Source organism: Acipenser ruthenus, chromosome 2 (assembly GCF_902713425.1).
Source record: "Acipenser ruthenus chromosome 2, fAciRut3.2 maternal haplotype, whole genome shotgun sequence".
In the NCBI taxonomy this organism is placed as follows: Eukaryota; Metazoa; Chordata; class Actinopteri; order Acipenseriformes; family Acipenseridae; genus Acipenser; species Acipenser ruthenus.
The window spans coordinates 10,413,403-10,426,576 of NC_081190.1; the positions used below are offsets into that span (position 1 = coordinate 10,413,403).

Here is a 13,174-nt window from a genome sequence, read left to right on the forward strand (position 1 = left end):
TCCAGGGGTTTGAACAGTCAAGCCCCCTGTTAAGTAAAATGTTCCTTTCCAATATCAGCCTCTGAGAAACTCTACTAAACCTACATTAAACATTGTTTAAAGCAATGGAGCCTCCCCTACCCGGGAAAAAAACAGTTGGATGAATTTACTGGGAGTAATCTTGGCATTTCATATGAAACTAAACTAGTGTAGTATGTAACAAAAATGTACTAGAATATGTTTCTTTTTTTCTCCAATGTAAATTAATTGATGCATTATTTGGTAAAATGACCTTGACTTGACATTTGAATGGCTTACAGTAATCACACAACTGAAAATCTTAAACACCGATCCTGTGAAAGTTAACATTAGACAAAGAGGTTATCCTCATGTATTAATGAACCATGTGTTGTGTAGGTTCCTGAACTCCATTCAACTGTTCCTGCAGTTGGACAGTGGGACTCCACAAGGAATGGCCCAGCAGGTCACTAACAAGGTCACCCAGCACCTCACCGGAGCCAGCTATGGAGAGAATGTCAGGCTCTTGAACAGTGTCATCCAGGTACTGTACCATGATCCATCATGCACAGGCAAGCATATCGTATCATATATGCAATTGTACATTGATACAGATTTTAAGATTTGAAAAGTGGCAGATAGTAATTTTGAATCCTTTTATACTTCCGCTCTGAACACTGCTTAAACTGCAGTGAATGTATTGGATGCATTCTCTTTCAAGAGTAACAAATGCATTTTGCCACATATCTAATTCAGAGGAAAGTACATTTTGTGGGTTGTATTAAAGGCTCTGTAATCCAGTGTATGATAGAACTGTTGCTTCTGTACTTTGCTGTTTTTAAACTGATTGCTGTTCCCCTTTTAGGCCCACGTGTCGGAGAGCAGCCAGCCTGGCCGGGTGGGTCCGGCCGCAGTCCTGGAGTTCTGGGTCCAGGTTCTGACTGGACAGAACCTCTGGTACAGGGACAGGACTGTCCTCTACCTGCTGGACCACTTGTGCAGGGCTGCCTTTCTACACCAGCAGGAGGAGAGTCTGCAGAAACTGCTCTACCAGCAGCACAAGGTAACTCGGGACCTCTGTCCATGACGGAGCATGTTTACAACTTTAAAGGGGGTGGTATTAAGATCCACTGCTGCTCAGGTCATTAGTGTTGATACTTATGGAAGCTTGGATAGGGGTTAGCCGAGATAAAAAGGATAGTCCCCGATTCTTTTTCTCCACTGGTGCACTCTTCCTGAACCAGCATGCTGACACAATAAAGGACATGGATTATCTCGGAAAAGCCCAACTGGGAGAAAACCATGCAAGCTACCAGGAACCGGACAATCTGGTGGAGAGGATGGGCTGCTGTCGTTTGTACATTTTCTTGTTTTCTTATGTTCTCATCAAACATAGCAGGTAATAATAATAAGCTTGTACAGAACCACAACATTCTGTGTAAGTTTGTCATTCCCATCAAGACTTGCAGGAACCTTTTTTTCCCCAGATGTTCTTAAATGTTCTAAACTATGCTCATGTTAAGAAAAAAATATATATATAATATATATATATATATATATATATATATATATAATTGATTTCCATTACACGAGAGTAGATGTTAAAACTTCATGCTGATTTGAACTCGGCTCTCGCCAAGATAAGCACCAACTAAGACGTAGCTTTACAGTAAACTAATGTGATCCATATGCGTCTCCATCCATTTACGTTTCCTTCCATATGATGATGTAGATATCCTTCTGTCTGGTGTTAATGGCTGAAGTGTAATGCTGGCTCCAGGGATCAGCTTATTTTGCCTCCCTGGCGCATCAGCACACACAACGGCTGCGATGCTGGCTCCGGGGATCAACCAAAGTGCGGCCTCCCCAGCGCATCAGCATGACAACCGTCTGGATTGAGCTAAGTAGGGTACATCTCTGGGGTTTTCAAGTGGGCACCTTCCATCCTCAGTGTTTCGTCGACTAGCCCACGACACCTCAAGAGGGCTCGACGGTGATTCTGGCGTCCCAGCATCACCCCCCTCCGTCCCCCACTCAACTCAGCCCAGCTTACTTACCTGTCCCCAGCCAGAATCTTTCCGTCTCAACCACAGCCAGTTGCTGCTCCTCTCTGCTGCTTCAGATAAGTTCTTCACTGTGCGACGCAACTCTTGGCCACTGAATCCGACGTCTCTGAGAAACCGGGTTGTAGAGTGTGCCACAAATCCTCGACAACCCACTTCCACTGGGTAAACCCGAACTCTCCATCCTCGCTGTTCCGCTTCAGTGGCTAGTTCAGCATACCGCAGTTTCTTCCTCTCATACGCCTCATCTACAGCATCCTCCCATGGCACTGTTAACTCTACCAGGTGAACAAGGCGTGCTGATCCAGACCACAAGACAATATCTGGTCGAAGGTTAGTGGTGGCAATCTCAGGTGGAAAAATAAGCCGTTGACCAACATCTGCCAGCATATTCCAGTCTCTAGCAGCTTCCAGTTGTCCTGGGCGAGGATTGGTTTTAACACCTTTTCTTGGTGGTTGCTCTCCTGGGCGGAGGAATGTTGTCTTTTGTGTGTAATGTTTTGATGGAACAGGTGGCAACTTATTGGTCATGTTACGCTTGTCTTCCAATGCTAAGGCCAAACATCGCAGCACCTGGTCATGGCGCCAAGTAAACCGTCCTTGGCTAAGAGCCACCTTACATCCTGTCAAAATGTGCCTTAATGTTGCAGGTGATGAACACAAAGGACATGAGGGATCCTCTCCTGCCCAGAGGTATATATATGAAATGCCCTAAACTATGCTCATGTTATTTTTTTTAGAATGCATTGGGTTACCACGGCGACAAAGGCCTGCTGTCTTCCCTTGTAGGCTGGATCGTTGCAGGAAATGTGACGCCTTCCTTCATTGAGGGTAATTCATTACCTGAGGAGGTAAGACACTTCCCCGTGGATTCCAGCCTTCCAGCAATACAGACTGCTCAGATATTTTCACCTGTTCACTTCTGCACAGTGACAGGACTGCCATGTATATGTATCTTTACTCCCTAGTTCAGTAGGAACATTGGCTATCTTCAGTAAGGCTGCAGGTTTCTGACCATGTCACTTATTGAAATTACTCAAATAGTGTGTTGTATTTTAATTTTCTGCTGTTTTGTCTCAAGGTGCTTCCACATGAGTTGAGGAGCTGCTCTACCGTTCTTTTTGCCTGCTGTAGATGTATGAAACACAGGATAGATTATCCAAAGTGTCTGTAGAAGTAGAGCTCTGCGCCTTTATGGATCTGACACTTGGTATTGAGTTTCCTGCTGTTTTGCTGGCAGTGCACTAGGTGGCGCTGGCGCTTACTGATATAGACACAAGAGCTGATCTGGACCACATTACATATGGCAGGCAGCAGGAGAAGCACCTGAACACTTATTTATCAAAATGTACAAAAACACCAACATTTGCTGTAGAAACCATTGTTTGTAAACATAATAAAAGATAAGGGAACAGTAAAATAGAAAAAAAATAAATAGGAAAAATGTAATGGAAGCCACTTACCCTTCATTGTGTTCATACTCTTTCAGTTGCAGTACCACTTGAGACCTCTTGATTAAGCAACATTGCTGCAGTAACACAAAGACTGTATTATGAGCCGTATTGTATTATAAGACCAGTGTGGGAGTGTGCTGTAGTGTCCTGGCTCCAGCCCCCTGCTGACAGCCCTTGTCTTCCTCCCTCCCTGACAGGTCTGGTTCTCCTGGGTGGTGCTGAACATGGAGTCCATCTTCGAGGAGGACTCCCAGCTGCGGCGCTGTGTGGAGCACGAGCTGCTTACCAACCCCTCTCTCCCTCCAGACCAGGCGCTTAAGGTAAGGGGGCACTGTCTACCTACATTCTGTTTCACATCTTTCTTTCCTTCTTCTGTTCTTTCTGTCTTTTTTCTTTCTTTCATTTGTTGTCTCATAGACTTTGTTCTTGGTTTTTTTTCTGCCTTCCTTATGGAAGACATTTTGAGTTTCTCTCAATTTTCTTTCAGTATTCTCTGATATCACCAGTAGCACTTTTATATTTTATATCCGAGATTGAAGCCCTCCAGGCAACAATAAGCAAATCTACATTATACTGTTGGCTCCTTCCTGACTTGTATCTCGCATTGATTCGTTCTGAATACTTTAAACCCACCCCAAATACCGAGAGGCAGAAAATTCCTACATTTTTATTGGAGGATTGTGACACACTTGCAAGATTTAAAACGAGATTACAAGAAACAAGAGATTTAAAGCTATATTACAGTTCGATAGGGTTGATTTACACACTTGTGGAATTTAAAACAGAATTGCAAATTGTGGTGAAATGTAAAGACTAAACACACAAAAAACACAGAAGAATATGCCCGTGACCATAAGGATTTAGTTGTGGAAGACAGCAAAGGAAAGAAGGTTTTACTCTTTTTATTTATATATGTGCTCTTAAACCCAGGGAAGATGTTTTAAACTCCTGTAAGTGGTTTTGTTTGTGTACTGGGCGTGCTATATGTCCAGACAACTTTTTAATAATCTAGAAAATCACACAGACACGTTTAATTTGAAGTTTTAACGAATCAGAGCAGTAGTAGTGCCCTTTCGGTTTATTAAATGCTTTAAAAATTGGATTGGTTGGTTGCGTAGACCACTGTAAATCCTAAGTAATAAGCAATCTGGGCGATCCAGTGCTTTTACAGGTTTAACAGCATTAGTGCCTCAATACAGTAATACAAATATGGTTATCATATGCTTAGCCTTCAGGCCATAAAATGCACAAAGCTAAAGCACCCACAGCTACGTCCTATAACATTCAATATATCACTCTCTTAAAACTAACACATAATTTCTATACCTTTATAACAATGCATCCAATATAAAAGAGATATAAATTCAGATATATGCTTACCTTCCAATATATGGAAGTGTAGTGTAGGATATATGAAAAATAAGAACTGTCTTCAAAAGGCAGAGAAGTCTGACTTCGATCAAGCAGCAATCATTTTTTCAGACACCCTCAGAGCATGGACCACGTCAACTTGCAAAATCAAGATCAGTGGTACAGAATGGGTCTTTCCATATAGGTTTTTCCCTCAATTGAATACATCAGGAGTCTCAATTAAATCTGATCATCAATCTGCCCTGACAGTTCTTATCTTGGAATTAATGATATATTCTAGAAGGATCCGGTCACCTCTTTTTAAAACTAATTGGAGTTATAAAAAACATTCAAAATTAATTGGATATAACTCCTTTCCAAAATATTGGTACATGATCTCATAGTTCTCATTTTCAGCCCCTCCTTTCTCTAAAAAGTCAGGTGAACCAAAGTTCACAGGAGCCTTACTACAATACAATGCAATACGATACACGTTTATATGTGTATTAAAAGAGATGCTGTTTTATATATAACTTCAACTTTTTGTGTAATTATATTAACCTTGGTCTACAATATATTTCCTCTGAGCAGCGTACCACATCACCTTTTCAGATAAGTTTATTTTCATATATAAATGTGTGTTAACAACATATTGGACAAAGACTGTAGGGGTTTATCATAAGCCTTTCAATAAAACCACTAAGTATACAGTGGTTAGTTCGTTTTTTTTCATTTAACCCTTTGTAGTCCATTTATTAAGTGCGTGTCAGGCGCGTCAGGTCCAATTTATTTTCACACGCGCAGATAATTTTAGACGCGCTGTTTAAAAGTATTTTTTTTTCCACAGTCAAACGGGTTTAAAAGGCCCTGCATATCAACAAAGCACTCACTAGGCATCTCCAACCCCGTCCCGCCCTTTCGTTCGCTATCGCTTTCACATGTGCTAAGAAATAAATAATAATAATAATAATAGTCGTACATACCGATCAATCATCTCCTGATCACTCGTTTTATCACCTCCTCAATAATGCAATCCAAGTCATTATTTTATTACTATAACATCTCAAAAAAGCCCTGCAAATGTCCGTGATAATCTCTGTGCGCTGATACACTAACAGCCAGCTTGTTTCCTTATGACCGCCCCTATGTAATGCCAGGGGCATGTATGACTAATCATGAGATACGCCTTTTTTATTTTTTTATCGGCTTGTCTCGGCTCCTGTCGCTCCCACTCGGCCATTGAATGGTTTTCTCGGCCTTTTCCGGAGAAAAAACGACTAGAAACCCGTTTTTTGTGTTTTTTTGATGATGTCAGACAGGGTCCGACAATGGACCGGATAGGAATAATTGCAATGTCGGACCAGGTCTGACAATGGACCGCAAAGGGTTAAATGTAGGCAATAATGAATATGTTAAATATAATAGCCTTATTTAACTCTACAATGCTTGAACTAAGCCTGACCTCTCTGTTTCTAAACATTCGATTGCACAAGCAGGTTTCAGACACCCTGTTTATTTGCCAAGGCTAGTGTTTTAATTAATATGAAACTCCACTGTAAGCGCTTTTCCAAATTCACCGCATGAAGTCATTTTTTGGCTCAGAAACATCATCCCAATTAAAGTCACTATCTTTCTGATAAGAACTGATACTGTAGACTACTTTTCTATTTTAACCCTTTGCGGTCCATTTATTAATCGCGCGTCAGGCACGCCAGGAATAATTAATTTTCACACGCGCAGTTAATTTTATACGCGCTGTTTAAAAGTATTTTTTTTCACAGTCAAACGGGTTTAAATGGCCCTGCATATCAACAAAGCACACACTAGGCATCTCCAGCCCCTCCCCAGCCTTTTGTTTGCTATAGCGTTCAGCTGTGTAAGAAATAAATAATAATAATAATAATAGTCGTACATACCGATCGATCATCTCCAGATCACTCGTTTTATCACCAAACTCCTCAATAATGCGATCAAAGTCATTATTTTATTACTATAACATCTGAAAAAAGCTCTGCAAATATCCATGATAGTCTCAGTGCGCTGACGCACTTAGCCAGCTTGTTTATTATGGACGCCCATTATCTGATACCTGATACCATGTATGACTATTCATGAAATACGCCTTTTTTTTTTTTTTTTTTTTTTTTTCCGACTTGTCTCGGCTCCTGTCGCTACCACTCGGCAATTGAATGGTTTTCTCGGCTTTTTCCGGAGAAAAAACGACTAAACACCCGTTTATTGCGTTGCTATAATGATGTCGGACCCAGTCCGACAAAGGACCTGTGAGGAATAATTGCAATGTCGGACCCAGTCCGACAATGGACCGCAAAGGGTTAAATGAAATGCTCGCTTTCGCTGTCAAGTTTTAAAGGCCTTGAATTCAAAACTGCTGACGACCAGCAAGTCTCGCTTCGTCTGCCAAAACCTATTTTTTCATGCCCAGCACCACTCTTACTTCAAGCAGGTAAAAGGCGAGGTCACCAATCTAATTGTTTTTCTTTAGTAAGTCTACTGTTGTACTAAAGTTATTAAATACAATTTACACTTATATTCAAGCTTAACAGTTCCTCTGTTTTTTAGTGCAGTAAAACCTTTATATAAACCTTATATAAAGTAAACATTTATATAAACTAAACATTTATATGTTTAATTGATATTTGTCTAAAAGACTTTTTATTTAGTTGGAGACAGAAGCTGAACTAATTCTTAAATTGATAAAATTAAATTAACACCATCTTATCACAAGGCAAGGCACCTGCGATGTTGACACACCAACTTTCTTTGCAACATAAGCCATGTCCTGGAGAGCTACTGTGGCTGCTGGTTTTCGTTTCAGTCAATCTCTGTTACTTAATTGAACCAATTATTGGCTTAATTAGTCAAGATTAACAGGTGTTCCAGATCTTTAGCCACTGATGATGTAAAGACACCTATAAAACCTGCTGGATAGGGGTTTTCTGGGACCAGGGTTGGAGACCCCTGCTCCAGCTCCTTCAAGAGTTCAATGTGTTGTACACAATTTACACAAGTCACAGTGTAATCACATACTCACTGCCCTGTGCTACGTGAAAAGCTCTGTCTTGCTCTGAAAAGTGATCTCTGTTCATCATTTGTAAATACTGCATCCCAGTTAAACAAAGTGATGTCCCAATTAAACAACATAAATAGCATTGGGAAGAACCATCTTCCAGAGTTGTATTCCATTTAAGCAGCAATCCCCATTATCAGTATCCCAATTTAGGCATCGCCAACTGTATATAAAAAGCAAAAGCCCCCCAAAAAAATTACATAACTCGAATAGAGCTAAAAATAAGCACAGAAAAATGAAATTAATAAAAACCGAAACAAAAGCCTTCATTATATTTTATTATATTAAAACAAGGGACTCACTGATATTGTTGCTAAGAGTGTCACTGGTCCAGGCATCCCGTTGTTTGTTCTGAGTCAAGTTCAAAGAATAGTATGAATGGCTTTAGTTGATATGTCTGATCATCTTCTAGTGACATAAATCGGTGTACATCGGCTTTATGGCAAGACAGACCCCTGAATCACCTTTCTATCTTTGACTGGAACAAAACTGATTGAGATTAGTAATTGTTTTCTGTAACTCATCCTCTTTTGTCAGAAAGCACAGACCCGGCTGAAGCTCCCCGTGGTCCCATCCCTGCAGAGGCTCATGGTCTATCGCTGGGCACACCAGGCCCTGGTGACCCCTGCAGACCACCCCCTCCTTCCCCTCGTCTGGCAGAAATTCTTCCTGCTTTACCTGCGCCAGCCTGGGCCGGAATTCGGGTAACTCCCTTTGCCTTAAATACACATCAATAGAATATGTCTGAAATAAAAGAAAAAATATTCACAGGACATACTGTAACACAAGGAACTTTTTCTGCGAATTCTATTACACTGATGAGGGCATTTGCTCAGTGCTACTATATATCTTATGATTGAGAGTTACAGATAAATGAAAGTATTTTGCTTCAGGTTTTTACCAGATGTATTATAACTCACTTTTCAATCTACTTCTTAACATCCTTTGCCGCAGTCCTTGAGTATAACTTTTTAAAATAAAGTAAAACTTATAACAGCAAGACTCCCTGATGATGATGACATTTTGAAAAGTTTGATAAACAGGTGTAACATTTAATTTTAATTTAATTTTATTTAATTTAATTTAATTTTATCTTACAAATGTAGGAAGTTTACAAATTCCTTCTGATTTTTTTTTTTTTTTTTTTTTCTGTTGCAGGTTGGAGGCCAGTGGTTGCATTGGGAGGCGCTACTTCCACAGCCCGGCTCATTCTAACCTGCTGAAAGAGATGAGGCAGCGTCTGGTGGAGGTGGCTGATTTCCATCATGCAGCCAGCAAAGCCCTAAAGGTCCCCAGAGACTGTGAGCCCGGCGAGGGGGAGGGGAGCTCCAGGAGCCCCACACCAGAGCACATGACCTCCCCAGAAGTGCACAAGGAGCTGGTCAGGTAACCGCGTGAGATCACTACAGATACTGTGTAGCATACTGCAGCATTCACATGTGCATATTACATCATAAATATGCAATGAAAATACTACACACATCGCATGGACTTTAAATACTGTGGGATGAAAGATAAAATGAAGTAACCTTTTCAATCTTCTGTAGTTTTTTTTATCTGTTTTTAATTACAAAAATAGTTTCAATACAATATTGGCCCCTTCATATTTTTGAAAGGATACAAAAGTGTAAGTAGCCGCTGGAGGTGCAAATAACGTTTTTTAAAAAAATGTAGAAAAATGTGGTGGTTGATTTTATTTTTCATAATAAAACTTCAAATGCTGATATCTTAAAAAAAAAGCATTCTGACTGCTTTTCAAGCAAGGGCATGACATTTTCCAGTAAATTCCATGCTTGAAAATGTCAGAAATATTTGCTTCAGTAGCTGCCAGAAACAATGTTTCCCAAGAGTTGCCTTGTGTATGGGCTTTACTTACAATACCATTGCTCTCAGCTAGCCAATTACATTTGTACAATTACAGTACTACACGTGCAGAATAATGTATATTCTAGCATTACAATAGCAAATAAATTCATTTTGTTTTGTTGTCAATTGAAGAGGATGAGGAGAATGTACTCATGTTTTTCCTCCTTCACTGCCTCACAGGCTGATCAATGTGTTTGCTGTTTGGCTGGGTGATGAAAATCTGCAGATGCAGGAGGTCTATCTGCCATCGTTACCAAAACAATATGACTCGCACCGATTGGCCAAAGTCATGCAGAATCAGCAGGTAGCTTCCTCAACGTTTTCAATGCTGAGTGGTCTCTGGGTTTTGTGAGACCTATGAGTTAGATTTTTGTTTTATTTTCTGATTTCCCAAATTGTTCCAACTGAAAAACGTGTGTGTGTGTGTGTGTGTGTGTGTTTTATTTTATTTATTTTTTTACTTTTTTTAGACATAGTGAAAATACTATTTTAACTAAATATGGTTTTTGGCATTATCATTCAGCAAAGATGTTCCACCTTGTGTGGGGTTCTAAGAACAGTTCTAAGATAAAACTATAAAACAAGTATTAATACACTGAAGAAGGCCCTAGTCATAAAGTTTGTCTACTTGACTTAGATTCTTATAGTTTTACCTTAAAAAACGGATTGAGCATTAATAAAAATCTACCAGTCTGTACAGGAGGTGAGTCTTAATGCAGCTGTATCACCTTGTTTTGCATATTCTGTTACAAAGAATGTGTGATCGTTTTACCTAAATAATGCCACTGCCAAAGTATCTGGAATGTATTTGTCTGGCCTTTTTCTGTTTGTGAAATTTCAGAATTCCATTCAGTAGTTCCGATCTAATGTAAAGTCTAAGTTGGTGTTGTATCTGGGGTACAAGAGAGCTGCATTACAGATATGGAACCAGAATATTTTACTTTACTGTTAGGGAGAGGTTATTGTGCAAGATGTCATTACAACATTACTCTAATTACACACGTTGATACAAGTAAATGCTGGTGGTTTCTGATTTAGGAGCTGTGGATGGAGTATATGGATATTGAACGGGTACAGCATGAGCTGAGGGAGGTTCTGAGTCTTTGGACTAAGATCAGAACTGAGCTGTCCTGCCTACACAACAGCAGTGTGACTATCTTCACTGATTTCACCAACCCTCAGGCAGGTGAGTTGTTTCAATCATGGTCAGTGGGGACATCTTTTCAAGGTTTGCGTTCCTTGAAGTAAATCACTGTAAATGGGGATGAATATTTTTCATACAGTGGTACAGAGTAAAATCCCCGTAATAACAAGCTTGTTCTCATAGAGGAAAATCTCCAGACAAAGATAGTAAGAGTTCTTATGATAGTCAAAAGCAGGGGCTTGCATGCTTACAGTAATCTTGAAAATGTGTATTACAAATAATTACCCAGGCAGGTAGTTTTAATGTAATTTTTTCTTTGCTTTTTTTAATTTTTTTTTTTAAGCACGAGATCGCATCCTGACTAACCTGCAGAAGCATGATGCCCCACAAGCCCCGGTACCCCTGGTGTCTATGAGAGCCCCTGTCCCGAATATATCCTCTTCTGCCTTGTCTGATGAAACATCTGCCACCGATCTCATCCATGATGATCTCAGTGCACTGCAGCACCATGCCAAGTAAGTGAACAAGAGCCCCAACTCTGTCTATTTCACCACTGCCATTTCCAAACAGCTTAACATCAAAGATGGCTTGTATGGCTTTCAGTTTGTCCTTGAGTAATCCAGTCGCAGCCACTAGCCAAGGGCTATTTATTTATTCACCCGTGTCTAACTTGAAACCACTATAAGTATCTTCATACTTCAACGGGTAAATCTGCTTTTTTATAATGGCAATTATCAGTAATACAGAGAAATTTACTAGATAATCTAGAAATGACCTTTATTTTATTGCTGTCCCCAGGCTCGCAGCGCTACGGGAGTCCCAGCAGGTGGCGCTAGACAGCGAGCTGTTGGACACTCTGCCTCAGCTATACAGTAATCGGGAGGAGCAGCTGTCCATGCAGTTGGAGTGCCGGGGAAGTGGGGGTAGACCATGCCAGGGGTCTGCTCTCATCAATGTCAAGGTCAGGGCTGCTTCGGCTCACACACTGGGCTTTATTCACAGAACTTTAAGGAATCTTTTTCAGAACATTTTCTTAAATTGAACAGTGTTTTGAAAGGTGAAGTTAGAATAATAAACCGTCTTTAAAACCGTTGAAAACTAGATTAATTAATGGAAACAGACTTTAAAAAGCCTTAAGCTAAACGATCCTTAAAGTTTTGTGAATTAAGCCCATTATCTTTATACCTTAGTTGATACTTAGGATATATTTGTTTATATGTTTCTAGTTAAGCAGTGGATAAATCCATCTATGCACTCACTGGCCATTTAATATTGTGCTGCCCTGCTATTTTACCTGGAGTTGGTGTGGCAAAGACTCCACAAAATGCCTTCAGGTGTCCTGTGGGGTTGTGCAGTATGCTCTGCAACTGAGTCAGTGGGTTTGAAGTTCAAGTTCTTCCCACAGAACGTCAGTTGGATTGAGATACACTGATTGTGCTGACCAAGCGATATCACCAAGTCTTTCTCATAGCTCAAATATTTGTATTTTTTTTTTTATTATTATTATCAGCCATCGTATTTTACTAACATACTTCTGTAATGAGGTACAATAAAACCACAAGAAACTCAACCTCTTTTTGGATAACACCTTAATCAGTTATGTTCTCTGCTTTAATGATGTGATTCACTCTGTTCTCAGTTTGAAGGGATGCACAAGCATGAGGCTGTACTAAACCAGATTCAGTCCCTGAAACGAGACGTTAAACAGCTGCAGACGGACGCCATGAAACCCCCTCCTCAGAGTGTGGCCGAGGCCGCTGTGCACGTGGAGAACTTCATAACGTGAGTCATTTCAGATCAACCACAGGTACCCAGTGCACATTCCTTCAGTGCTAATGACAGGGGAGCTTAGGTACACATTAAGAGCTTAGAAAAGGATGCAGGCACCAAGCCATTGTTCCGAGGGCTTTCCTTAGCTCTGAGAACCTGGCGGATGATGTGTAAATGACTGTTTGTTGATACAGGGCCCTTGTTAATGCCTACAAGCTCCAGACGACTGCTCTTTCCCAGAAGATCGGGATCGCCGCATTCTACCAGGTGGTTTCCTTCGTGTGCGATGACACTCAGCGCCACCCTCCCACAAGGCAGTTTTTCTCCTCCTGCATTGAGATCCTGGGACAGGTACGGTGCATTTATTAGTATTGCTTTTCAAATAATAGCTGGGTGGGACGAAGGTACAGATAGTGACTTTCCCCAAGGTGCTTAAGAAGCT

General features: G+C 40.5%; 1 protein-coding gene across 11 annotated transcripts in view; it reads left to right on the forward strand.

Moving 5' to 3' along the window:
• The window catches only part of LOC131697748 (ectopic P granules protein 5 homolog), a 40,639-nt gene that overhangs the window by 13,921 nt on the left and 13,544 nt on the right, over positions 1-13,174 (forward strand). For all 11 annotated transcript variants that reach the window (XM_058988911.1, XM_058988919.1, XM_058988903.1 and 8 more), the window contains 12 exons: positions 397-541; positions 863-1,060; positions 2,801-2,911; positions 3,712-3,834; positions 8,490-8,656; positions 9,111-9,338; positions 9,999-10,122; positions 10,857-11,004; positions 11,306-11,477; positions 11,761-11,923; positions 12,602-12,744; positions 12,927-13,083. In XM_058988911.1, the coding sequence (XP_058844894.1) occupies positions 397-541; positions 863-1,060; positions 2,801-2,911; positions 3,712-3,834; positions 8,490-8,656; positions 9,111-9,338; positions 9,999-10,122; positions 10,857-11,004; positions 11,306-11,477; positions 11,761-11,923; positions 12,602-12,744; positions 12,927-13,083 (1,879 nt within the window). The remainder of the gene's footprint in view (positions 1-396; positions 542-862; positions 1,061-2,800; positions 2,912-3,711; positions 3,835-8,489; positions 8,657-9,110; positions 9,339-9,998; positions 10,123-10,856; positions 11,005-11,305; positions 11,478-11,760; positions 11,924-12,601; positions 12,745-12,926; positions 13,084-13,174) is intronic.